This window comes from Diadema antillarum, unplaced genomic scaffold (genome assembly GCF_040938485.1).
Source record: "Diadema antillarum isolate AM-2024a unplaced genomic scaffold, OU_Dant_1.0 seq00000376_RagTag, whole genome shotgun sequence".
NCBI classification, from domain to species: Eukaryota; Metazoa; Echinodermata; class Echinoidea; order Diadematoida; family Diadematidae; genus Diadema; species Diadema antillarum.
Window position 1 is genome coordinate 1401223 of NW_027271375.1, and position 26857 is coordinate 1428079.

The following is a 26857-nucleotide window of genomic DNA, read 5'->3' on the forward strand; positions in this document are numbered from 1 at the left end:
CTATCATGTGACCCCGTCGAAGATGCATAAGCTATCACTGTTTGGTGGTTCTCATGCGCAAGTCGCTGTCGCCCATGTTCGGCTTCACTTCTTTCCTGGAAAGTAACCACAAACACACAGCAAAGATGATTGTGTATAGTTCGAAGTCTTTGCATGTAGTATTCCAGAAAATGACACACAACTGCCCATGCTGGAATTATATACTAGTATTGCACTTGACTTTTGTCTACTCATTCTGAAATGGTCTTTGACAAAATTATAAACTCTGTTGGTTGATGAGGCATAACTTTAATTCTTTATCAAATGAGTGTGGTCCATAAAAGGACCAACTTAATCAATGTTTTAATTAATCACTACATCCTGATCTTCTGTCATCTATGTTGTGTTCAGTAAAGCAATGGAGCTAAACTTAGAGCCAATCATCAGTCAAACGTTCAGAGAGAGAAAAAAAGGGCTGCTTATACCCATTTTGGCCCAGTCAACATAAACAGAGTGGAGGGTGCAATCATATGTTCAACTTCTGCTATCTTTGAGAACCTAAACTGATCATGTCACTATTCGTTGGTTGAGAATGATAAGGGCGTTAAGTTGTCACAAAACCCATAGTGTTTGAGACAACTTAACGCCCTTCTCATTCTCAACAGACGTATTTATGACCAGAATACATAGACTGGACTCAATTAAGAGTGTACAAAGATCACCTTATTATAAAAATAAAATTGTTCTGATTTCTTCATTAACAAAATTAAACATGAATATACTTAGGCACCTGAAATGATTGGAAACTACAAAGTGTAATAACACTTTATGGCATCTAACTATACAATTACTACTTTCATAGATCACATAATTATGTCATAATCTCGACCTATATTGACCCATCTCAGAACCATTGACCCTTGACCCTAGACCCCCCCCCCCCCCCCCACACACACACACACACACACTCACACACTAAAAATGTTCCATGGCCCTTGCATCAGATATAGGTTCATTCTAAGTACCTGGCAATACCAAATTCATTTATTTATTTATTTATTCATGTTTTCTTTAAAAAACATGGGGTAGGCACATTCAGTTTGCTAACTGTTTTACAATGGCGCCCTGTATATACACAAAATAAAATAACAACACATTTGTAGTAACATGATTCACACAATTACAAATCAATGACATAAACAAAGAAAAGAAATAAACTTAACTACACTTCTGTTACACATACTGAATACTGTAGACATACAAGATAGGGCCTTAACAATTTGGAAAAGGGGAGAGTATATAACCATAAACAAACAAAAAAAAATGTCTAATGGGTGTGACAATGTAAAAGAAAAATAGGTCTTGTTGGATTCATGGGAGCAAAATTTAATTGAAGCATGCGAATAAATTTTAAACAATTTGTTTTGAATATATTCAGAGATGAAGACAGTTTGTTGTAAGGAGTTTGTTGAAAAGAGAGCTACTGGCAGGGGCGGATCCAGGGAGGACCGCAACCGGCGCAGACCCCCCCCCCCCTTTATTTTTTGTTGAAACAAAAGAAATAAAAAAGAAAAAATGGGGGGAGGGGTGCGTGCGCCCCCCTTTAATTTTGTAAACGCGCCCCCTCTTTACGGAATTCCTGGATCCGCCCCTGACTGGTGTACGAAAAGGAGCGTTTCTTATATTTGGTTTTCGGGTAAGGCATTGATAGCTTGCAATCATAAAATAGATTATGCTAGAACTTACTTGAGGTCCTCCTCGTCTTCCTCCCCAAAGTCGTTGCCCCCTTTGCACTTCTCATGGACAACGAGGACGAGGACTATGATGAGGACTTCCAGCAAGATGCCAAGGAACGGCCACAGGGCTGCAAGACGGTCTGCGGCACAGGAGTCAATCAAGGACAGATATACAATGAAGTCACTGGGGTTGCTCAATTTCCACAAATGAAAAACCACATGTGGGTATTAAAGGGAAGGTACAGTTTTGGTTGTGATGAGATTACAAATTCCCAGCATTTTTTCATGATGATTTTCTGAAAAAAATGAGAAACCTCTTGTGAAGTATGAAAGAGCAAATAATTCTAAAGAGGAATTCTAAGTTTATTTGATGAAAACTGGTTTTGAAATGGATAAGATATCCAAAACTAAGCAATCCTAATAAAAAAGGTGGGACCCACCCTTTATCAAGATCCGTTTGTTTTAATTTGTTTTTGGGTATCTCTGCCATTTCAAAACCGATTTTCATCAAATGAACTTTGAATTCCTGTCAGAATTGTATGCCCTTTCATATTTCATAAAGGGATTTCTAAGTATCTTGTAAAAAGTTAAAGGACAAGTTCACCTTCATAAACATAAGGATTGAGAAAATGCAACAATGTTAGTAGAACACATCAGTGAAAGTTTGAGGAAAATTGGACAATCGATGCAAAAGTTATGAATCTTTTAAATTTTTGTCTTGGAACCGCTGGATGAGGAGACTACTACAGCTTGTGAGTCATATGCGTACAACAGTATAAAGAAAATGTAAAAGAAAATTCAACATATTTTCACTTTTTTCGCATAATAAAAGAGCACTTGACTTGCCTCTTTTCTAAAGGCAGGGGGAATAATATTACCCATAACATTTGTCGGTAACGAGTCAGGGGAATGTATACTTTTTTCAACAGATGGAATTTTGTGAAATTCTCTTTATATTTTCCTTATATTGTTGTACGCATGTGACATCTAAGTTATTCATACACTGCAGTAGTCTTCTCATCCAGCGGGCACTGCACAAAAACTTCAAAAATTCATAACTTTTGAACGGATTGTCTGATTTTCCTCAAACTTTCAATGATGTGTTCTACTAATATTGCTACATTCTCTCAATCATTATGTTTATGAAGGTGAACTTGTCCTTTAAAGGCTAAATCCTCACCTCAACCAAGGGGAATCATGGGGTGGGGAGAATATTTTGCAGAGCCAACATTTTCACAGATAACCCACTCTCCTGACCTGTCAGTATATGAAAATAGATTATATCCTCTTTAATTTTAAAATACATACATCAAAACTCTTATCTGTAAAATTATGTATGGACATTCAAATTCATTGTTTCTGTGTTTACAGTACAATGGTTAATTTCAAGTTGCCTGTGCATTTACTATTTACATTTTTCCACATGCTTCTAGATCAATATAAAGTTAAATACATTAGAAATATAAAATTGGCCCGTGATCACCTCCCTCTACAGATTGTGACAAACCTCGGACTCGTAGGAGGATGTCCTCCCGCTCTCTGGAAGCATCGTTGGAGGCGATGCATGAGTAGTTCTTACGATCTTCCTTGGTGATCTCAGCGACTTTCAACCAGCTGGTAATGGCATCGTCAGTGCGTTCTTCCGTTGTGGAGCATCGATTGGCACAGGCACTCCCAACGTCTTCCCCGTCAACCTGCCACTCGATGTCGGGCAGGAAGACAGCGGCAGAGACACGGGCTTCGCACTTGATGCGGGCGTCGGTGCCTTCAGTGAACTTGACTGACTGGGGAGCAGTGAGCTTGATATGGCCTGCAAAGTGATCAGAAAAAGACGGGATTACGTTTTTGGAAGAAAATCAGACCTTGGAAACCATCCTTGGCAATGAGTTGGTGCAAGTTACACAATACTTTTGTAAAGCTGTTGTTATTGATCCTAATAGAACATGCCACAGTTAGTACTTAGTATAGTGGGGTGGCTTAGTGAAATTATCGTGACACGGCGGACAAAAGCATGATTTTTTCACCAAAGGTACTTCATGATGTACCTTCTCAAAAAATAGGGTGCTCCAAGAAAATTGATGCTGGGAAGGAGGTCAGAGGTCAAAGGTCAATGACCTTTATTTGTGAAATAGGTTTTTTGGCTATTTCTCAGGTCAGGAATATCCAATCTGGATAAAACTTGGCAGGAAGAATATTGAGAACAAGTAAAATATTTTGATTGAATTTGGGGTGAATTTTCCAAAGGTCAAAGGTCAAAGGTCAATGAACTTTTTCTAAAAATCATGTTTTTGTTTATTTCTCCAGGTAGGAAGATTCAATTTTCACAAAATTTGATATGAACGTTATATAGAAGGTACCAAGAGTATAAACCAGGGGTCAAATATAATTGTTGATTTGTGCGTTGCCATGGCAACCCAAAACGAGGGTTTTTGATTGAAGTTAGTTACAGGAGGCTATTTTCCAGTTTGGAAGAGATTCCATTTGAATAGGTACAACTGATCAACGGGATGTATAGAGGTTTGAAATACTTTTCATTAGTGTTAAGTGGTATGTTGCCATGGCAACTACATATATAGATTTTGGTTAAACTTAAAGGAGACTTCAGAACTTATGAATTTGAAGAGATTTCCATCAGGGTTGGTATAATTGATCAACAAAAAAGTCGCCAGACAAAGATTTGTCACCTTTATAGCATGTGGGTTGAGTGAATGCAGCAACAATAGTAGAACACATCAGTGAGAGTTTGAGGAAAATTGGACAATCCGTTCTAAAGTTATGAATTTTTGAAGTTTCTGCTCATGCAGTCGAGGCTGGATGAGAAGACTACTATACCTTGTAATGTCACATGTGTACAACGATATAAAGAATGAATAAAGAAAATTCAACATAAATTATTTTCGCTTACAAAAGGATACTCGACTTCTCTTTCAGAAGGCAGGGGGAATAATTTTACCCTTGACATACGTAAGTAGCAAGTCAAAGAAACTATGTGAACTTTATTCAAAAAGTATGGTTTTGTGAAATTCTCATTTCATTTTCCTTAGAATGTGTGCATGTGACATCATACACTGTGGTAGTCTTTTCATCCAGCCGCGACTGTGCAGATACCTTAAAAAATCATAACTTTTGAACGGATTGTACAATTTTTTCCAAGCTTTCTGTGATGTGTCCTACTAATATTGTTGTATTCACTGAATCCACGTGCGCATGAAAGTGGACTTGTCCTTTAAGGACAGATTCTGAAAGAGCAGACTGTAAGCTTTAAAATGATGTATCACACAATTCAAAGGGATTCCCCTAACCTATCTAAATAATAATACCGGTACTGGAAAGAAAGCACACACTCTGGATAAGTATGAACTGAGAAAAGAGGCTGCATTGTCTATTTTAGCGTTTAATCTTTACCAAGCTGTCTCATGTCATTATGTTCATCTTTTCTTCCCCCCTCCAATTTTCATTTGAGTTTGCCATTATTAATTTTTGATGATAAGAACGATGCCACAAGGCATTGTTTCTTAAAAATGCTTCAACTGCTCCTTCAGGTCCAAAATCTACATCAATATATATTATTTTCCTGATCTCCTCAACATTTTCCAAAAATAAAGCATACACCTTTTATGCACTGAGTCCTCCTTTTTGTGGATAATTAAAGGCAAAAACCCAAAATTAGTGCTTGAAAATTATTCTTAAGTGTAAGTTACGGATACAAAGAACCTCTGTAAAAAATGAATCTGTATAATCAATGTTAAGTATTGTTAATAACACAAAATGTGAACAATATTTCTATGATAACATGTTTCCAGACTAAACCGTCCGCATTTATGCTTTAATGAGAAAAATACTGATATCTCTTTATATGTTTGCTTTGATTGCAAAAACTGTATATGGTAGGATGTCTTGTGATACAACTGGGGGGCATTTCATGAAGCGTTTTGTCAGATATTTCGTCTGACAAAATGTTAAAAGCTACTGAAATCCTTGCATCTGATTGGCTGAGAGCATTTTTGTCCGACAAGTTGTCGGACAAAAATGCTTCATGAAATGCCCCCCAGGGGGGCATTTCATGAAGCAGTTTGGTCAGATATTTTTCTGACAAACTGTTACAAACTACAGAAATCCTTGCATCTGATTGGCAGAGAGCAAATTTGTCCGACAACTTGTCGGACAAAATGCTTCATGAAATGCCCCCAGACCTACACATATTATGCATAAAATGTGATATCCTGAACATTTTTTTTTTTCAAGTCACTCTCCCAAAAGTGTATAATATAGGACCTTTAAGTTTTTCTTGTGTTTGTTCCTGGCAGATTACTAGTACACAAATGCTCCAATCCATGATGACCTAACGGAAATTAAGGAAATTAAAATGAATATACTGAAAACCAAAACTACAAATACTAATAACTTACTTCATTCTTCTCTCCCCACCCCACCCCACCCCTTCTTTTTGGTTTCTTGATATACTCGTAGATCTAGCTGACTTTGATAATTGTCATTATGTAACATCATCTTCAATTGACAAGGCGATAAAACTTAACAATCATTTCATTATGCTGCTCGACTAATGGGGTTAGTTGAACTATATTGTTTTTAATGTACTATACTTTTTCCTCCTATCAATCACATGTATTTTGGGTGGAATGTATTTTGACATAAAGCATCATAGAATCAACCGCCTTTGGGGTCGGGAATTTTGTCATATCATATTGTGATTTAGATTCTGCTCTATGCCGATTTTGTTTTATTTCTATCAACTTTTTAAACTTCCCCATAGACTTTGTTCACCAGCCAACTACATCCCACCCTCTTTGGATAATGTGAACCAATCAAACATTGCTTTTACTTTTTAATAACATGTCTATACATAGCTATCAGACCAAAAATATTCAAACCGCTTTAAGTCTTTATGAGTGAAATTACAAATATCAATATATTTTTAAAAATATTCAAATTGTCTAAATTCAACTTCATCTATGAAAATAGACTTTTAACCTTTTTAAACATTTGAATAACCCCCACAAGAAATAAGAAACATATAAAGAGGGGAGGTGCGGACTATAAAAATTGCTTACGGGAACCAGGTAATCCCTGCGCTAAACCTATGGAATTCACACAATCTTGGAGGAAACGGGTTAAATTTGTTAGGAAATATGTAGGTCAATACCCAAAACCTTAAGTTCTCAATGGAATATGCAGCTCTTCTACTGGTAAACTAGTAGTTCTGGGAGAAAAAATGAACTGTGACATAGTCCTACACCTGGCTCAGTCATTGCCCAAGATTTAAAGTATCTGAGCCAGAGTCACATGTCACTCTTTGCCATTTCTCTACAGGAGGTAGACAGTACTAAAAAAATCCTTTACCAGAAATTATAGGAAATTATTTAATGAAAAGGTGCTTAAGAAAACTGGACTATTCCAACACACCTCCCTCAGGTCTGCAACACAGACTAACCACCTGTTACCATAGGAAAACCAGTAAAAATGGTGTATTACTGTAAACATGCACACAATATGTCGTATTATGGGTCTGAATTTTAAGACTAGCAACCATGTACATTGCATTGCATTGTACAGAAACCTGGCGAATGCCCTGTGTATAGTCTTTGAATTCAGACACTATTGTTATGTACAAATTAAGGGCATTTTCTCATCTTTTCTGTTAGCGGATTTCTTGGAGCACCCCCTAATTTTGATCCTCATATATATACAAATGTCTGAGGAAAAAATGACACTTTTGTCCGGCGTGTCACGATTATCAGTATATTTGTCACTAAGCCACCCCACTAGTAGTTATTTTGCATAGCATGATGATCTTAAAAATTCTGTAACTTTCATTTTCTCCTTCCGATTTAAAAAGAAATCTTCACTATCATAGATGTTTTACTTTACTCCTCACTTAGCCGCATGTACTCGATCATGGAGTGAAATTTCCCAACATTGGTTTTACAATTTTAACATCTAGAAAAAAAGCAAGAGGAAAAAAAAAATCACAATCTTGTCATCCTTTGTTGTCAGATGGTTATTGGTCATTACTTGAGCATGGGATGGAGTACAATGGATGGAAATACTACGGATGTTTGATTTGAAGAGTAAAAATGGGAATTTCCGTGAGCTCACCTCCAAGATTCACCTCCGCAGTCTGATTGCCTTCATCACCCAAGTGAGTGCAGGCGTAGATTCCCGCATCCTCGTCCGTCATCTTGCGGATGATGAGGGTGCCGTTGTCCAGCACCTGGATGTGACTGTCTTCGTTCCCCGCTGGCAGAGACTCCCTCGTCTCCCCCTTCTTCACGCTCCACACAAGCGAGCCGGCTGTAGCGTTCTCGAACGTGCAGGAGAGAACGAGGTCCTTGTCCAATGTGAGCTCCGGCATGCTGGGATCGATTTCTACGCTTGCCTGATGATCGGCCCTAGTTGGAAGCTCGTTTCTATATGCTGCCACTGTAAGGAAGACATCACAGTATCATTGATACAATATTCTATAGGCAGTATTAGAGCGTTGGTATGATGTACATGCAGCCATATTCACAGATGTACACAATTCATGGATGGCATTCATAATAATATGAAGTAGTCTGTTTGCCTTCTAGGCACACATACATCTATGCCTCTCTTTATTGCTTTGGGCCATGTATGTGTCTTGTTGGTTCATATCTATTGCTGTGATATCTAAGTCAGAATAACAATAATATGATATCTTTAATAGATTTGCCATCAAAGCAATGCATGTCACAACTTTACCGCAATAATCATCACTGTTCAAAATGACAAGTATATCTTTATATATATATATATATATATATATATATATATATATATATATGTTGCGAATTCACATATTGGCTCAAATATAACAAAGAATCAAGAAATAAACTAGTAATACATTATTTCACCAATAGGAATGAGTTTATCAATAAAATTAATTATCTATGAGTTTATAATAAACTCATTCTTATTGGCAAAATAATGCATTACTAGTTTATTTCTTTATTCTTTGTTATATATATATATATATATATATATATATATATATATATATATAATATATATATATATATATATACATACATATATTGTGTTTGGGAGTTTTTTCCCCACCATTCTTTAGATATTTCTTAACAGCCAAAATGGGGGGGGGGGGGGGGGGGGGGGGACTGCAACTCTCCCCTCCCCTCCCCCCCCCCCCCCCCCAGTTCCATGGCCCTTACATAGCATGCCATGGCATACAATCAACCGGTCAATAGCAGCCACCACAGAGTGACAAAAAGAGTGGCCGATTGTAGACAGGTGGCCACAGTAGACAGGTTTCAAGACATGTCATGTGTATCACTCACATCTATACAAGAATATGTATGAAGTGTGTATTATTATGCACATGTTTCAAGATGTCATGATTTCATGTTATTGCACCCTAACATGAATACAGCAATTAAGTAAGCTTTTTAAGAGTGCATGTTTTACTATGCCTGAATGATCATTTTAACAATTCCCAGTGGCAGATCCAGAGGGGGGTGCAACCGGCGCACACCCCCTTTATTTTTCGTTAAAAACAAAAGAAATAAAAAGAAAAAAATGAAATGAAACCTGGAAGTGGCACCAGAAATATTAGTCACGCTCCCTTTTACAGAATTCCTGGATCCGCCCCTGGTTCCTCATGCATGACCAGCACAGCTGCAAAGCTGAAAAAGATATCGCAATATCTGCAGCTCTGTACGAGTCTGTGGCCACTAAAGGTTAAAATCTACTGTGGGACACAAATTGGTGGCCGCTGGCTACATTAGACAGGTGGCTGCTATGAACAGGCTCTTTAACATGGCTTTTCTTTTCTTCTATTTTTTTTTTTTTTTTTTTTTGGGGGGGGGAGGAATTTTTCAGTGGCCACATAAGGCAGGTGGCCACTATGGCAGGTTTAATTAATTGTAATTACCTGTAAACACCCAGAGCTCCGCAGAATACCTTAAACCTGCACCCTTGAGCTTGCAGACGTAGTTGCCGCTCTCCGCCACAGTAGCCTGCCGGACGGTCATCCTGCCCATGTAATGGTGCCGTTCTGGGACGTAGTGGTAGATGATGTCAAACCTGTGGTTGTTGTGGACCTCCATCTCTGTGCCATCAGACAGCACCTTGTACCAATTGAGCGGCCTTTCGCCGACGCACTCAAAGGTGAAATCATTCCCCTCAGGACCACGCTGGATCGCGGGCTCAACTACTAAGCCTCCAAATGAAAAATGGAAAATGTATTGTGTACATGTGTTTTAATATATGTCATGTGGATTGACAGAATGCAGCAATATTAGTAAAACACATCAGCGAAAGTTTGAGGAAAATTGGACGTCCATTCAAAAGTTATGATATGCATTTTTGAAGTTTCAGTGGTGCCAATGCTGGATGAGAAGACTACTACAGCTTGTGATGTAGAATAATATAAAGAAAATGAAAATAAAATTCAACATACTTTCACTTTTCTCACGTAACAAAAGAGCATGTGACTTCCCGCATAACAAAACAGCACATGACTTCCCTCATGCAGAAGGCAGGGATAATAGTAGCACCCTTAACATACATCAGTAAAAAGTCAAGGAAATATGTACTTTTTTTTCCAAAAAAAAATAGAATTCTGTGGAATGCTCTATATTTCCTTCGTATCATTCCATGCATGTGACAACATAAACAGGTAGTAGTCTTCTCATCCAGCAGTGACCATGCAGGAAATTCAAATAGTCATAACCTTTAAACAGATTGTCTGATTTTCCTCAAACTTCTTCCACTGATGTGTTCTACCGATATTGCTGTATTCACTCAATCATCATGTATGTGATATAGGCCTACTAAGATGCATTTATCCTTTAAACCAAATAATTTGGCTCCAAAGACAATGCATGGAAATGCAAATTGTACACAAACAAATACAAAAACAAACAAAGTCATAATTGGGAAAGTTTTTAGTAAAGGACAAATATAATCATTGGTAGGCTACCTACACACATTATGTCAACAAACTGCCGAAAAGAAAAATATGATATCTGGGATTGTGCCTGGATATGATGTAGAGATAGCGTACTACTTTTGGCAGTCAATTTGGAATTGTCTGTGGTGTTAATATGATCTCACTTTTTACTTGTTTGCCTGAAATTTGTTCTTGTTTAGGGCTTATTAAATGGGGTGTAAAATGTTTAATGAATGCTCTCACTATCACTCAATAAACACATATTTATAATATCTCTCTCTCATTCTCTCTCTCTCTCTCATATATATATATATATATATATACCGTATGTCAAAAAAAAAATTACAATGGGACCCTCCGCAATGATATCTTTAAAAATATTGAATCAGTCTAACTACAAAGTCAGGGTATGAAACTATAACTCATTGCCCACATCTTACAGAAAACCCCATTTGATTTGCTTCAGTGGTCAAAGAGAAATGAGGAATTTTGTAGAGGATGTCGGGAATCTCTTCCCTCCAAGTTTGTTTGTTTGTTTGTTTGTTTTATTTTATTTAATCACAAGATAAAATGCCCTCGATCAGCCAGATGAGGCTGTTTTTCAGAGAGGCCGAGAGTTCTGTCTATTGTATTCACACACAAGATCATCAAAGTGCTAAACCTGGAAGAATCAGACTCATGACATGCTTTACAACAATCCACATTTCTCTGTGACAGCTTCACCAAATCGAATGGGGTTTTCTGCAAAATAAAGCTAAAATGTTATATTTTAAGACCCTGAACAATTTAATCATATTGGGTATTATCAATGCAAATATCTGATTGTAATTTTTTTGGGACGTACTGTGTAGCCCACCTCTCGCTCATTCGCACTCGTAGACCTTAGATGGAGAGAGAGAGATGGCAGACTTCTTGTGGTGAAAAGCAAGTCTTGAATCTTTTATTCCGTTAATGACCAAATGAATACTCAAATGATAAAACACAAAACAACTTATAAACAAAATCATGTACGACAATTACGGCTCTATGTCAGCACACCGTGTTTACACAACATCTGCTTAGTGCTACCAGCCTGTAATTACGAATGAGAACTGCTCACTCTGTGTGAAACAAAATAACATATGTGATAATTCTCTTATTTGTCTGCCTACCCTATCCCCAGCTGTAAACAACTAAATTGATACACCCTTCTTGATTTAGCTGTAAAGCGGTTACTCATTAGGTATATGACTTATAACACAATCTCTCACTGATCCCTTTCCTATCTCTACTACTGATTACATCCCATAGAGCTGTGCGATGGGTAAAAATGCAGTTCTATGTTACATCTATATCAATGCCTATAATTCATTGGTGCTACAAATAAACAAATCATAATTAGTCATAAAATTACAACTCACTTAATCTAACTTCAAACATTATTCCAATCAATTTATTCTGCCAACTCATTATGTAACTAATTAAAAAGATGTTTGTTCGTCTGTCTAAGCCATTCTGCTCCAAAACAAATAAAATCAATATGGAAAAAGCCCTTAAACTTATTCCTTCTCACTTCAAAACAATTCGATGACTCAAATGACTGGATTCTCTCAGGCTACATTAATAACACTGACATTTGTTGTAAATTTCTACTACCAATCTGCACTGACTGGTTCTTTTCTAACTTGTCTTCCTGAACTAACAAAAAATAAAACACCTCCTCTCTTTTCCCCAGCACTCTTCGAGATGGCTCCTAAAAAGGAGGAGATAAACTCTCTCACTTTCCCAAGTGGTGTCCAAAACTTAAAACAAGGACTTTGTTTACGCAGGGGGAAGAAAGTAGCAAGCTATCTACACTGCCGAGGTACAGAGTTATCTCAACCTTGGCGAGAGGCAGGAGAGGAGTGACCACATCACATCAACATCCAACCACAGGGCTGGAGCGAGAACCACTGGCTCGCTGGTGTGCATACCGGTGGTTTTCACTCCGGCAGTGGGAGGAGTGTTCACACTCTAATTCTAGTTCCGTCTCCCCCATCAAACTTGTATACCTAATAATAACCCTACTTATTTCTGCTGGCACCTACAGCACACCACTCAATTTCATTAGCAAAAATACAATCCTGTATTACCATATACTGTAACACTTCAAAACTTAAAGAGGAGTATCTAGCTTAGAATTGTGTGAGACAGTCACCTATTACTCATCCCTCAACATGGCTTGTCAAATTATGGCACACGGTATCTACACTACACACAATTATAACATTCAACACCAGTCTCAACGTATTCCCTCGAGGGACATTCCGCATACACTGTCTCATGTGGTGTATCAGTCTTCCCGTGTGAAAGTACCCCTAGCCCATCAAACTGTTATCTTTTCCACTGCGTATCTTTCTTTGGAGACCACTGAGGTTTCTTTGTCTTGATGGAGTCTGTTAGAATGAAGTGTACAAACTGACTGACTTTTCTTCACTGCAGTGTCTAATTCTACAATCGTACATGCCCTGGCATTGCAATGCACATTGAGCACATTATTACATTAGCCACATGCATACCATCCCTACATGCACATACACACATAACAACTCGCAATATTTTCTAGAACAATTATTGAACAGGCCCACATTATATACCTTCATGTACGCCTCACATGAGTACTGCAATTTTTTTATGACAATATACAACACTATACTCTGTAGTTTTAGTTTTACTGAGTTATAGGATAATTTGTGAAACATATTTGATAACTGACATAATTATCCCGTTTCCTTCGTCAATTTACAGAGTACAATATAACAAAGGACATTATTTTCATGAGACAATCGCAAGACATGTAGAGCTTAACTGACCAAGTGGTTCATTTTTTTTAAAGCAATTAATGTACTGGCTATTCACAATGAAACTATATTGGTAATTGCCAACTCGGCTGCATTTTTTATCGAATTTGTAGAATTTCTCAGGCTTGCCATTTATGTCTCAACTTTTGTAACCTGCGTAGAGTGCTCTCTTGGAATCCATTCTTTTGTATACCTTCAATAGCATCTACTCAGGATAAAATGTCTACTTCTGATGATATTAGTTGCTCACTATTCAAATCTTTACCAAGTAACTGTAGCAAATATACCATAAAATGTTTGAACTCACCTTAGATGGAGAGAGAGAGATGGCAGACTTCTTGTGGTGAAAAGCAAGTCTTGAATGCTTGCACCCCGCAGAGGAGATAACAACCCCAAAGAAAGTGTTGGACTCTTCCATTCGAAGATGGGGTGCCAGGGTCAATCTCTGGAGGGGTTACCTCTTGCTAATATCTTAGCAATATGTGGGCTTGCCCACACTCTCCCCCCAACTAAGAGGCCCACGCGTAAGGTTAAGCAAATTCTTAATCCTTATCTTATTATACATCTAAATCCTGAAATATTATAATGCTTTTCTAATACATGTACCATGATCAAAAAACTATTAATTATCCAAGATTTTCATCCCACAGCACAATCCGATGGTGCATTCCCTTACCAAGGGCAGTTGGTGTAAACATTGATTACTGGAACATAGTTTACCACAAAGCATCTCATGACGGCTGGAATCTAGCTCGCAATGACTCAAACGTCTTTCCCTTTGGGATCCTCCCAACTTAGAGTTCATGTAATAGAGTGGCCATCCCTATTACACGAGGTGGATTTTCCATCCTTCACCAAGACGTTTTGTCACCCGGTAGGATTGCTACCGATACTAGTAGCTTCATTTCTCACATTCTCTTCTCCTAAGGTGCCGTCCGGTTGCATAAAACAACGACTGTTCAGTCTAAAACTTAAATTTGATTGTCCCTGGTACAGTGGTGTCTTAGCAGGCAATCTTACATACAGTGTATATACTTGCATGCCACTAAAATATGCATGCCTTAGATCATTAATTATAACTTAAAATAATCATAACTATCTAGCGTCCCAGGTCTGAATGGATGGGGCTGGCCAGGTTTCGGCAAAGCCTTCTCGTCCCTGGGTGTAAGCTTGTCCATACCGAACCGATTCATTTCCTCGTAGGTAGTGGGGCGCTGCCATCATACCCCACGGTGGCACTGGACTCTGCTGGAATTGGTATGGCGGCTGCTGTTCCTCCCAATGGGGTGGGATCATTCTCTGCGTTGCGGCAAGGTAGTTCATGGCCCCGTCTGGATGTCCTTGGTGCGGTTGCCCAAGATGTGCATATGTAAACATTGGAGGTGGATGCCTGGCGCGAGGGGGGTTCCTTCGAATTAGTGGAGGGGGACTATTCGCCAGTGTAGCATCGGAATTAATTACCTCAGCTGGCGGTTGTTGGTATTGAGGCATGGCTGGGGGTGTTAGTCGATTAGTTTGTGGTGAGGTTAACTGAGGGTTTTGAGACACTGAGTGGTGTTGTTGAGGCAGGGACACTGATGGGTTACTCGGTGGTGGAACAAACGGTCTTCGATCTGGTCGGGGTGGCTCCTCCGCAGACGTGGGTACGGTCCGGGGTTGAGGTGGTTCTGGGTTCTGTGGCACAGGACGGGGTCCAGGGTGTCTCTCCTGTGATGGGGTGGTTGAAGGTGGGACTCTCTTTGCATAAGGTTGTCGCTGGGCAGGTTCGTCGATTAACTGTGCGGAAGTTTCAGGGACAAGCACAACCTCTTCGTCATCCTCCGAGTCCCCGTTTTCTAGCCCTTCCTGTCCCTGTGCTAGTGTGTTCCTCGTGTGAGGTTGATGGGGTCGGACAGCATCTCCTCTCTTGGCAGGTCTTGGGTCACTGTTACCCTGCAGGTACTCACATGGGAACAGGAGGTTGCGATGGAGTACTTTGATTCTGTCCGGCTTTTTCTCGGGGTGCACTTCGTACACGGGCATTTCTGGGGACATCCTTCTCTTTACTACGTAGATTTCTTCGTCCCAATGTGACCGAAGTTTCTGGGGACCAGGTCTTTGGTGCAAGTTCCTCACAAGGACTCGATCACCAGCTTCCAGTGGAAGGGGGCTGAGATTTTTGTCATGAAGGGTTTTCCCTCTCATAGCCCTTGCATTTGAGTTCTTCCTTGCCAGCTCATACGCTTCCGCCATAGCTTCCTTCCACCTCTGAACATAGGTTGAGTGGTCTTTACACGGTTGTGTACTCTTTGGGTTCAACCCAAATACAAGGTCGACAGGGAGTCGGGGAGAGCGACCAAACATGAGGAACGCGGGCGCATAGCCAGTAGCCTCGTTGCGGGTGGAATTGTACGCATGGACCACTTTATTCAGGTGTTCCTTCCAGTTTGCCTTCTGCTCTGTGGTCAAAGTCCTCAACATCGCCAGTAAGGTTCGATTAAATCGCTCCGCCTTCCCATTCCCTTGCGGATGGTAGGGGGTGGTGCGGGAGTTCTGTACCCCGGACAATTGTTGCAGGCGATGGAAGAGCTGATTTTCAAATTCCCTGCCCTGGTCGTGGAGGATGCGGCGGGGGAAACCAAACCTCAAGACGAAATCATTGAAGATGCGGTCTGCTGCAGTCTGACCCGCTTTGTTCCTGGTGGCATACGCTTGGGCGAATCGGGTAAAGTGGTCCACTACCACTAAGATATACTCGTACCCGCCTTTGCTTGTTTCCAGGTGGAGGAAATCAATGGAAATCAGCTCTAATGGTTCTGTTGTCACGATCGGTATCATCGGTGCTTTGGGTGGATGGGCAGGCTTCTTATTGATCACACAGCTGCATTTGTTTTTGATGTGGTGCTCCACTTCACGCTGCATGTGTGGCCAATAGAATCTCTGTCTAGCAAGTTCTAGTACACGGTCAGTTCCAAGATGTCCCATTTTCTCGTGGATTTCCTGGATCGCCCGGGCCCGGAACTTGGTGGGAAGAACTACCTGCAAATGTTGTGTCGTTTCCCTACAGAGGATCCCATCCGAGTTGATCTTCATTTGGCTTAACTCACGGAGGAAGGGTCGCATCTCTTTTGCCGCCCTCTTCCAGGTTGCTGAGGTTGGCATCTCATTTCGCTCCTTCAACTCCCTGACCTGTCCAAGCAAGGGATCACTCTTCTGAGCCTCCACCATGTCTTCTGTGGTCACCTCTTGTATACCTCTCTCACTGGGTTCGGGATCCACTTGGTTGCTGGTGCACACAGAAGCCAACAGGGTCAAGGGTGTCTCTTCTACAGCTTGCAAGATGGCCTTCACAGCGAGACCAGCAGGAGCCTCCTGGGAGCATTTGGTTATGTACCTTTCCATGTCCAAAGGTATCCTGGACAGGGTGTCTGCATCTGTGTTTGACCTTCCTGGGCGGTACTTGATGGTGAAGTTGAAATCGGCCAATTCCGCCACCCATCTCTGACCTGTGGCATTCAGTTTTGCCGAGGACATAATGTATGTGAGGGGGTTGTTGTCTGTGTACACAACAAATGATGGAGCATAGTAGAGATAGTCCCGAAATTTGTCGCACACAGACCACTTCAATGCCAGAAATTCTAGCTTCCCTGAATGGAGGTGGTAGTTAAGCTCAGCTGGCGTCAGTGTCCTTGAAGCATAGGAGATAACCCTGAGTCTACCTTCTTGTCGCTGGTATAAGACTGCTCCAAGACCCTCCTGGGATGCATCTGTGTGAACAATAAATGGCTGTTCATAGTCAGGAAATGCCATCACAGGAGGCTGGACCAGTCGGTCAACCAGGGTTTCGAGGCGCTCTTGATGGAAAGGAGTCCATGTGACTGGGGTGCGAGATGGGACTTGTGCCTTCCTCTTTAGTTTGGATTTGGCCTGGGTCGTGGGTGGAGGTTTGGCTTGAGGTACGGACAACAGGTCGTATATTGGCTTGGCAAGCTTGGAGAAATCTGGTATGTACCTCCTGTAGTACCCCAGGAGTCCCATGGTCTTTCGGATGTCACCTACTGTACGAGGGGTCTTCTCCTTGAGCTGCAAAACTGCCACTGTATCACCTGGGTCAGGTCGATGTCCTTCCGCCGATACTATTCGTCCAAGGTATTTCACTTCCCGTTGAAACAAGTGACACTTTGCTGCCCTCAATTTCATACCATGCCTCTTTGCAGCTTGGAGCACTTGTTTCAACCTGTTGACATGTTCCTCGAATGTACTACTGTAGACAAGGATGTCGTCCAAATAGGTCACGCAGATCTCGTTGTTCAACCCTTCTAGGCAAGACTCCATACAGCGTTGGAATGCTGCAGGCGCGTTTTTCAAGCCGAATGGAATTCGCACCCATTCATACAGTCCCCAGGGGGTGATGAATGCGGTGAGAGGGCGACTGTCCAGGTCCATGAACCCTTGGTGGTATGCTTTCCCTTGGTCGAGGGTGGAAAACCAGCTGTTACCACCAAGGGTGTCTAGAGTGTCTTGGATCCGCGGGATTGGTTGTCTGTCCGCGACAGTCCTCTGATTTAATTGTCGATAGTCGACGCAAAGCCTCAAAGTCCCATCTTTCTTCCTTACACAAACGATTGGGGAAGAGTAGGGTGACTGGGACTTCGAAATCCATCCGCGACTGATCAAGTCCCGCAGGTACTCCTTGACCTCCTTCATCAGCGGGGGTGGGACACCCATATAAGTCTTCTGCACAGGGGTTGGGTCATTCAGAGTGAGGTGCATTTGTAGCGAGGGGATACAACCAAGGTCCTGGTCATTCCTGGCGAATGCATCTGCTTCCTCCACCAGAACCTTCTCCGCTAACTTGCGCTGTGGCTCAGGTAGATGAGAAAGATCCACTGGCGGTATCCAGGTGTCATCCTTGGCTGAGTGTGGTCTGCTGGAGTCTGTCGTAGGGTTGGCTACTGAGGAGACCTTAATGTCTGCTTCTTGGAGAACGTCTGCGGGGAGGATAGTGCGCAGTGGTACTAGCCTTCCTAGATGTGTCCTGCCGGGCAGCAGTATGTCATGGGTTGTGTCATTCGAGACAGGAACAACAAAGGTCATAAATCTTCCCCCTCGTATGTCCACCGGAGAGCAGTTTGGTGTAAGACCGTCAGGTAGACATGGAGATTCCAAGGGTTCGAAGAAGACGGTTGTTTCCTGAGCCATGGCATTCGGTCTCCTGCATCTAACTAGTATGGTCTGTCCCGCGGGGATAACTTCACCATTGCGGCAAGTGTATGCTTGGCATATTTCGCCATCACTCGGCAAACTGAGCCGTGAAACCAACTGGTTTATTGTTGTCTTCTTGGCATGTGGGAGTAATCTACTCAGTTGTGCCGACTGACCTTTAGCAAGGGCTTCGATGACGTTATACCCAAGGATGGGATGTTCGAGTGTCTCCATCGTCACTAGAAGGGGTACTTGAAGGGATTGAGCAGCTGTTGCGTCCCCAGGCACTTGTAGGCTGAGCTCTACCCATCCACAGTATGGAATAATACTTCCGTTTGCCGCAGACAATTTTAAGGGTTCCCCCTCTATAATTTCTGTCCAGGGACGGTTGGGAACATCCGGCAAATTTCTGTCAAGCCACTCCTTGGAGACTAGGGAAACTTGGGCTCCAGTATCCCATAGTGCTGTGGTAGGTTGTTGGTTGAAGCTGCAAGCTACCAGGCACTTGCGGCCTACCAGACGGACAACTTCCCTCTGTTTTCTGCTGTCGGGTGATGATGAAATGTTGAAGTGGTTTGTTACCTGAGAAGCTGGGGATTGGGACGTTTCGTCTGAACAGGTTACTGGGCGTCCCTCTCCTGTAACCCTTGAGCATTTCCCTGTCCCTGTTGCTTCCTGGCACGGCAACCCCGCAAGTAGTGTTCACTGCTACCACATCGGAAGCAGTGGTCACACGAATTGCCTGTACCAGCCTTCCGGCAGGCAGCACAACCTCTTTCCCTTCGCTGCTGTACTTTGCTTGAGTGGGGCTCGGCACGCAGGTTGCTGAGCTCGGCCTTCACAATGGCCTGGATGCTTGCCGCCAGCTCACTTAGGTTGAGGTTGGTGGTCTTAGCAGAGTTGGTCTTGGATGGGTGTGACTGTTCTTCGGTCCTTACCGCTGTGGCCTCTACACTTGCTGCTCTTACCCCTCTGGGTTTCAGCTTGTGAGCCCGCTCTGCTTCATACTCGACTGCAGCGGTCAGAAGCTCCAGCAGTTCCTCATCACAGATATCTTCATTCTGTAGATGAGGTCGCATCTCCACCTGTACCGCCTCATTTGCTATGCCTGTAGAGATGGACCTCAATGCCATCCGTTGTACTTGGCTGGGGTCGTACGTAACCCCAGCTCCTGCCTCCTGGGAGGCGAACAACACCTTCTGTTTTAAGTCCAGGGCCCTTAATACAAAGTCATGGGCGGCTTCCTTGTGACCCTGGGAGGCCGTTGAGAGTTCTTGAAAAACTGCCGTGGCATCTTTCTCCCGATAGTGAGCTCTCAGGATTCGTCTCAGATCCGGTAGAGAAAGGTCTGTTCGTCCTTCCAGGTAGGACCTTAATCGTAGCCCAGGACTCACTGCGCGTACTACTGCTTCTGTAACTTCCTCTTCAGAGAACCCCTTCCGAATCCCGTGCTCTACCTGCCGAGCCAAGCTGACGAAGGACAACTTGTCCTTCTGGCCAGGCTCTCCCACCTGACCATTGATCCGGAATTCCTTTCTCCATGTTGCTAACATTGGGCCCTTCGCCTCCCCTACGTAAGGTGTCTTCTTCGTTTCCCTCTCCTCCGATGGAGAATTTCCCTGTGTCTCCTCTGGGGAATCTGAATCCTCTGTTTTTGTTGGGCCGGTCTCTGCCTCTGTCTCATTTCCTACCCTCGTCACACTCACCAACAAACTGACCACCTTCACCCACACAGCCTTACCTCCATCATCAGCATCGGCGAGGTCATCGCTATCCAGGTGTCGGCGGACCGCTCGTTGGAGTCCCAGTTTGCCTCTGCCCTCAGCCTTGGCCCTCTCCGTTGTGCTGATACCTATCTCCTCCGCCACGCGTTTCAGGTCCTCTTCACTGGCTAATGCAAGTCGAGCAAGGGCTTCCTTCTGGACCTCGTCGAAGCTCTCCATTTTCCAGTCTACTAATCAGGCCTGCTTCAATGGCGTCAGTAGTCGTATCAGCGCAGCCGCAGTGTCAGGCTTCTCGGGCAATTAAATTGTTGTGGATTACTGCATAGGTGGTTTGCCGGTAATGAGGGTTAGAAACTTCGAACCACCTAGCAGCATCCGGGCAGTGCCTCCAGAATTGTAGCCCACCTCTCGCTCATTCGCACTCGTAGACCTTAGATGGAGAGAGAGAGATGGCAGACTTCTTGTGGTGAAAAGCAAGTCTTGAATCTTTTATTCCGTTAATGACCAAATGAATACTCAAATGATAAAACACAAAACAACTTATAAACAAAATCATGTACGACAATTACGGCTCTATGTCAGCACACCGTGTTTACACAACATCTGCTTAGTGCTACCAGCCTGTAATTACGAATGAGAACTGCTCACTCTGTGTGAAACAAAATAACATATGTGATAATTCTCTTATTTGTCTGCCTACCCTATCCCCAGCTGTAAACAACTAAATTGATACACCCTTCTTGATTTAGCTGTAAAGCGGTTACTCATTAGGTATATGACTTATAACACAATCTCTCACTGATCCCTTTCCTATCTCTACTACTGATTACATCCCATAGAGCTGTGCGATGGGTAAAAATGCAGTTCTATGTTACATCTATATCAATGCCTATAATTCATTGGTGCTACAAATAAACAAATCATAATTAGTCATAAAATTACAACTCACTTAATCTAACTTCAAACATTATTCCAATCAATTTATTCTGCCAACTCATTATGTAACTAATTAAAAAGATGTTTGTTCGTCTGTCTAAGCCATTCTGCTCCAAAACAAATAAAATCAATATGGAAAAAGCCCTTAAACTTATTCCTTCTCACTTCAAAACAATTCGATGACTCAAATGACTGGATTCTCTCAGGCTACATTAATAACACTGACATTTGTTGTAAATTTCTACTACCAATCTGCACTGACTGGTTCTTTTCTAACTTGTCTTCCTGAACTAACAAAAAATAAAACACCTCCTCTCTTTTCCCCAGCACTCTTCGAGATGGCTCCTAAAAAGGAGGAGATAAACTCTCTCACTTTCCCAAGTGGTGTCCAAAACTTAAAACAAGGACTTTGTTTACGCAGGGGGAAGAAAGTAGCAAGCTATCTACACTGCCGAGGTACAGAGTTATCTCAACCTTGGCGAGAGGCAGGAGAGGAGTGACCACATCACATCAACATCCAACCACAGGGCTGGAGCGAGAACCACTGGCTCGCTGGTGTGCATACCGGTGGTTTTCACTCCGGCAGTGGGAGGAGTGTTCACACTCTAATTCTAGTTCCGTCTCCCCCATCAAACTTGTATACCTAATAATAACCCTACTTATTTCTGCTGGCACCTACAGCACACCACTCAATTTCATTAGCAAAAATACAATCCTGTATTACCATATACTGTAACACTTCAAAACTTAAAGAGGAGTATCTAGCTTAGAATTGTGTGAGACAGTCACCTATTACTCATCCCTCAACATGGCTTGTCAAATTATGGCACACGGTATCTACACTACACACAATTATAACATTCAACACCAGTCTCAACGTATTCCCTCGAGGGACATTCCGCATACACTGTCTCATGTGGTGTATCAGTCTTCCCGTGTGAAAGTACCCCTAGCCCATCAAACTGTTATCTTTTCCACTGCGTATCTTTCTTTGGAGACCACTGAGGTTTCTTTGTCTTGATGGAGTCTGTTAGAATGAAGTGTACAAACTGACTGACTTTTCTTCACTGCAGTGTCTAATTCTACAATCGTACATGCCCTGGCATTGCAATGCACATTGAGCACATTATTACATTAGCCACATGCATACCATCCCTACATGCACATACACACATAACAACTCGCAATATTTTCTAGAACAATTATTGAACAGGCCCACATTATATACCTTCATGTACGCCTCACATGAGTACTGCAATTTTTTTATGACAATATACAACACTATACTCTGTAGTTTTAGTTTTACTGAGTTATAGGATAATTTGTGAAACATATTTGATAACTGACATAATTATCCCGTTTCCTTCGTCAATTTACAGAGTACAATATAACAAAGGACATTATTTTCATGAGACAATCGCAAGACATGTAGAGCTTAACTGACCAAGTGGTTCATTTTTTTTAAAGCAATTAATGTACTGGCTATTCACAATGAAACTATATTGGTAATTGCCAACTCGGCTGCATTTTTTATCGAATTTGTAGAATTTCTCAGGCTTGCCATTTATGTCTCAACTTTTGTAACCTGCGTAGAGTGCTCTCTTGGAATCCATTCTTTTGTATACCTTCAATAGCATCTACTCAGGATAAAATGTCTACTTCTGATGATATTAGTTGCTCACTATTCAAATCTTTACCAAGTAACTGTAGCAAATATACCATAAAATGTTTGAACTCACCTTAGATGGAGAGAGAGAGATGGCAGACTTCTTGTGGTGAAAAGCAAGTCTTGAATGCTTGCACCCCGCAGAGGAGATAACAACCCCAAAGAAAGTGTTGGACTCTTCCATTCGAAGATGGGGTGCCAGGGTCAATCTCTGGAGGGGTTACCTCTTGCTAATATCTTAGCAATATGTGGGCTTGCCCACAACTGTATATATATATATATCATAAACACACATGATACTCATATAATTATATATTTACATACAAGAGAATATATGTGTTATATCTAATGAATATACATATTATATATATATATAGGTTTATAACTATACATAGGTATATAGATATATTGATTGATCAGTAGATATACATACATTACATGTATATATGGAGAGAGATACGCATCATATTTTATATGTTTGCAGACAAGAAAGAGGAAGAGAAAGAGAAACAGATTCCTGCTGCATATAATATTCAAGTGTCTTTAGTTCTCAAATGGCTAACATAAAACTCATAAATGATAATCACGTATCAGAGGAAAGTGTCGCCTCCATCACCAATAAAAATAAGGTTACACAAACAGAAGAAAAATTAACAAAATAAAGATGCTGCATGTTGGCATGGATTATTCAGGAACATGTAATCTATTTTCTATTGAAGTAATGCATATATGGTGACAACCATAAGTGCAATTAAGACAAGTATATACAAGAAACATCCAAATAGCAAATGCATGTTGCATCACACTTTTGGATATAGAAAGAAACATGTGTGAGAGCTGCTAAAGTAATTGATAGTGCAGATCAAACAATAGAATGTGGCATGAAATGTGACTAGATAGAAAGAAAAATGAACAAAAAAACACCCCAACAAATCATTGTGCACATCGTATATTCCATTAATGTCTATTGAAGGCTTAGACGGGTGTATTACATATTTGCTAAATGTCGCATGTGGCACGTACAGGCATCGATTAACAAATATTTTATGGTTTCGCCTGTCCTGTCCAAGCTAGGCCATAAAATAAAAATATGATCAAAAGGTTTGATTATATACTGGGCCCGGGCATCGGGCACCGCCAACGTCACTAATGCCTCTGCTCTACGCATAGAACCATTCGGCATTGCAAATGTGAGTACATCTATCATGTGTATACAGACTTGATGAAAGCGGAGCTCCGTAAATGTCAAACGCTGTGCATGTAAAGGTATCCCCATCGTAGCTATGTCATTTACGCCACACGATAAGGTCAGGTGCTCCGCCGATCATCTCAGCTCGCTCCTTACTTGCATGCATCTACGTGTGTATTGTACTCACCGTTAGATGCTGTGCATATTGGAAGTGCGAAATACATCAAAATCACGGCGATGAATCGACCCGCAAATCTTCTGAAATACATTGTGAATCTTAACTTCGTTTACACAAGTGATGAAAAAGAGAGAAAAGTGCGTGGAAACCGCGATTTATGCCGGTCGATTAGTGGAGTAGATGGAGACAGAATCCGAGTGCAAACGAGGATGAGGTAGTGTGTGTGTTGGATGCTACTGATGTTCACATCGCCGCGGAGATCCTCCCACAGCACACAAAAGTAGCCACACATTCTCTATTAACCGCATGGATACGTGTGTAGGCCCACAAATTGGAATTTCGCCAACTAGCCCAGTTTCTGGGAGTGTCGCAGGAGCTAGGTAGCGATGAGAGAACAACTCTCCAGCCAACAACTCTCAAAACAAGCCAATAGCAGCCGTGCTCCCTCAAAAGCCGGTAGAATAAACTTGGATCCACCCCTTTATTATCATCCTTGAATGAACAGACCCTCTACGCGATAAAGAATCTCTGTATATTAAAAATGCATGACAGGTTACACATAATACGGAGTTGCACTAGCCCCCTGACTTAGCTTTTGAAAACGAAGATTACATTGCATTCCTCTGTTATTTGTTCTTTGTTTGTGTGTCTATTTGTCTGTTTTCTTATGTGTTTTTTTTTATTTGGCGAGGTTTGTTTCGTTTCTTTTTTGTTTTGGTTGGGATCGAGGTGTGAGTGATCGACATGGGGCAAATTTTATCTATGTTCACGGTTTACGAATTTGCAAAATGCATGTACAGACAGGAGCTTGCCTCTCTCTTTTGGACAACACATTTTACTTACAGTTACAAAATTACCTCTCGCGGATGTATAGCCCTGCTCAACTTTATACCATGTTAAAAGAACCGATTTTCACAATGCGTGAGACTTGGTAGCTCTGCGATTTACCGAGGGGTCTTTTTGTAACTGACAACAAAAGCGATCAAGATATTTTGCATAATTGCGGAATGGCAAGACCACTCCCCCTTCCGCTGACCGGAGTCAACTGTTTGTCATCATGTTTGTCATGATACTGATGACAATGATGACGATGATGATGATGATGATGATGATGACGGTGATGATGATGATGATGGTGATGATGATGGTGGTGGTGGTGGTGGTGGTTGTGGCTTCTTGTATACCGCCGGGGGTCCCTTAATCATGACATTCATTTTACTCCTGCGACAATTGTTCCCATAAAATATCTGCACGCTTAGCCAAACATAAATTCTACTCACAAACATAACGTACCCTAGCCCTAATCATAATACTCACATCAAACTATAACATAAAACCCTATCACAACCCTATGTCCTTGGAGATTCTAACTAAGACCAGAGCAAGTGTCGCAGGAGCAGAGTTGTGTCACCATCGCCGGTCTGCCTTTGAAGGGTGCTCGTTTATGGCGCTTGATCTTTGTCTCCAACTTCGACTGTTTAGTCAATGATGTTGGGGTATTAATTTGTTGACAAGACAAGAGTTAAAGGGATGATATAGTTTTGATAGAAATGGTTATTCAGGTTTTAACTTTTAACGAGATGATTGAAAACCACTTACATATGAAATACTAAAGAGCATATATATACAATTCTAAGAGGAATTAAAAGTTTATTTGATGAACATCCGTTTTGAAATTGCTGAGATATCAAAAAACAACATAGTAAAGCAAAGTAGTTCTAATAAAAGATGGGACTCACCTTTTATTAAGACAACATATTTCTGGATATTTCAGCCATTTCAAAACCGATTTTTGCCGAGTAAACTTTGAATTCCTCTTAAAATTGTATATCTTTTTTTCTATTTTCCTCACCTGAGGTACTTTATTTTTCCACATAACTTCGCATACAATCACTTTATCCACAAGTATCCAAAAGGCACTCAACATAATCATTTTGACGGGGAAAAAATAATTAAAAGGTTCATCAATGATACCAACCAAAGTAGTTGCGTATTCTTCTTAATCCACTATCATCAAATCTTGTTTGGTTGCACTTCAAACTGATATAAAATCTTCATTCTGCTTTCAAATCTTCTACTAAATAGTGTACATTGAACAAACATTTGGTTTTTTTTTTTCCTTGCGTTCTCTGACATAATTCCTGTAAACAATGAATTGGGCATAATTAAAAAGAAATAACTAATTTCATCTTTTTTTTTACCTATATCATATCCGAGAATAATACATTTTTCATTGATATCAGTTACAAGATCGAAAATATTTCGAGTTAAAACCGAGACCACTTTCCAATACATTTTGATTATTTTGCATTTCAGCAAAAAAATAACAGATGGTTTCTTTACAATTACATATAATACACAAGTATTATCATTCAAAATTTCCCATTTAGACAAATTGTCTTTACTGGGCAATATTCGATGAAAAAGCTTGAAATTAAATTGCTTTATTCTATTATCATTAATCTGATGAAACTTACATTGCAATACCTTTTTCAAATC

At 41.1% G+C, this 26857-nt stretch overlaps 1 protein-coding gene across 1 annotated transcript; it reads right to left on the bottom strand.

Annotated features, from left to right (window-relative positions):
- Positions 1-24511, bottom strand: LOC139731496 (neuroplastin-like). The gene is made up of 6 exons (XM_071642379.1): positions 24368-24511; positions 9643-9930; positions 7833-8156; positions 3223-3525; positions 1726-1855; positions 1-95 (listed from the first exon to the last, which is right to left on the bottom strand). The coding sequence occupies exons 1-6, from the start codon at positions 24447-24449 to the stop codon at positions 35-37; spliced, it is 1188 nt and encodes a 395-aa protein (XP_071498480.1). The 5' UTR covers positions 24450-24511; the 3' UTR covers positions 1-34.
- Between the last annotated feature and the right edge of the window lie 2346 nt (positions 24512-26857).

Bases quoted from the DNA above. Each gene is read 5' to 3' on its own strand.
- LOC139731496 (XM_071642379.1), bottom strand. From the start codon at position 24,449: ATGTATTTCAGAAGATTTGCGGGTCGATTCATCGCCGTGATTTTGATG. The intron at 9,931-24,367 runs GTGAGTACAATA...TTTCATTTGGAG, and splicing joins AATATGCACAGCATCTAACG to GCTTAGTAGTTGAGCCCGCG. The intron at 3,526-7,832 runs GTGAGCTCACGG...ATCACTTTGCAG, and splicing joins TGCGGAGGTGAATCTTGGAG to GCCATATCAAGCTCACTGCT.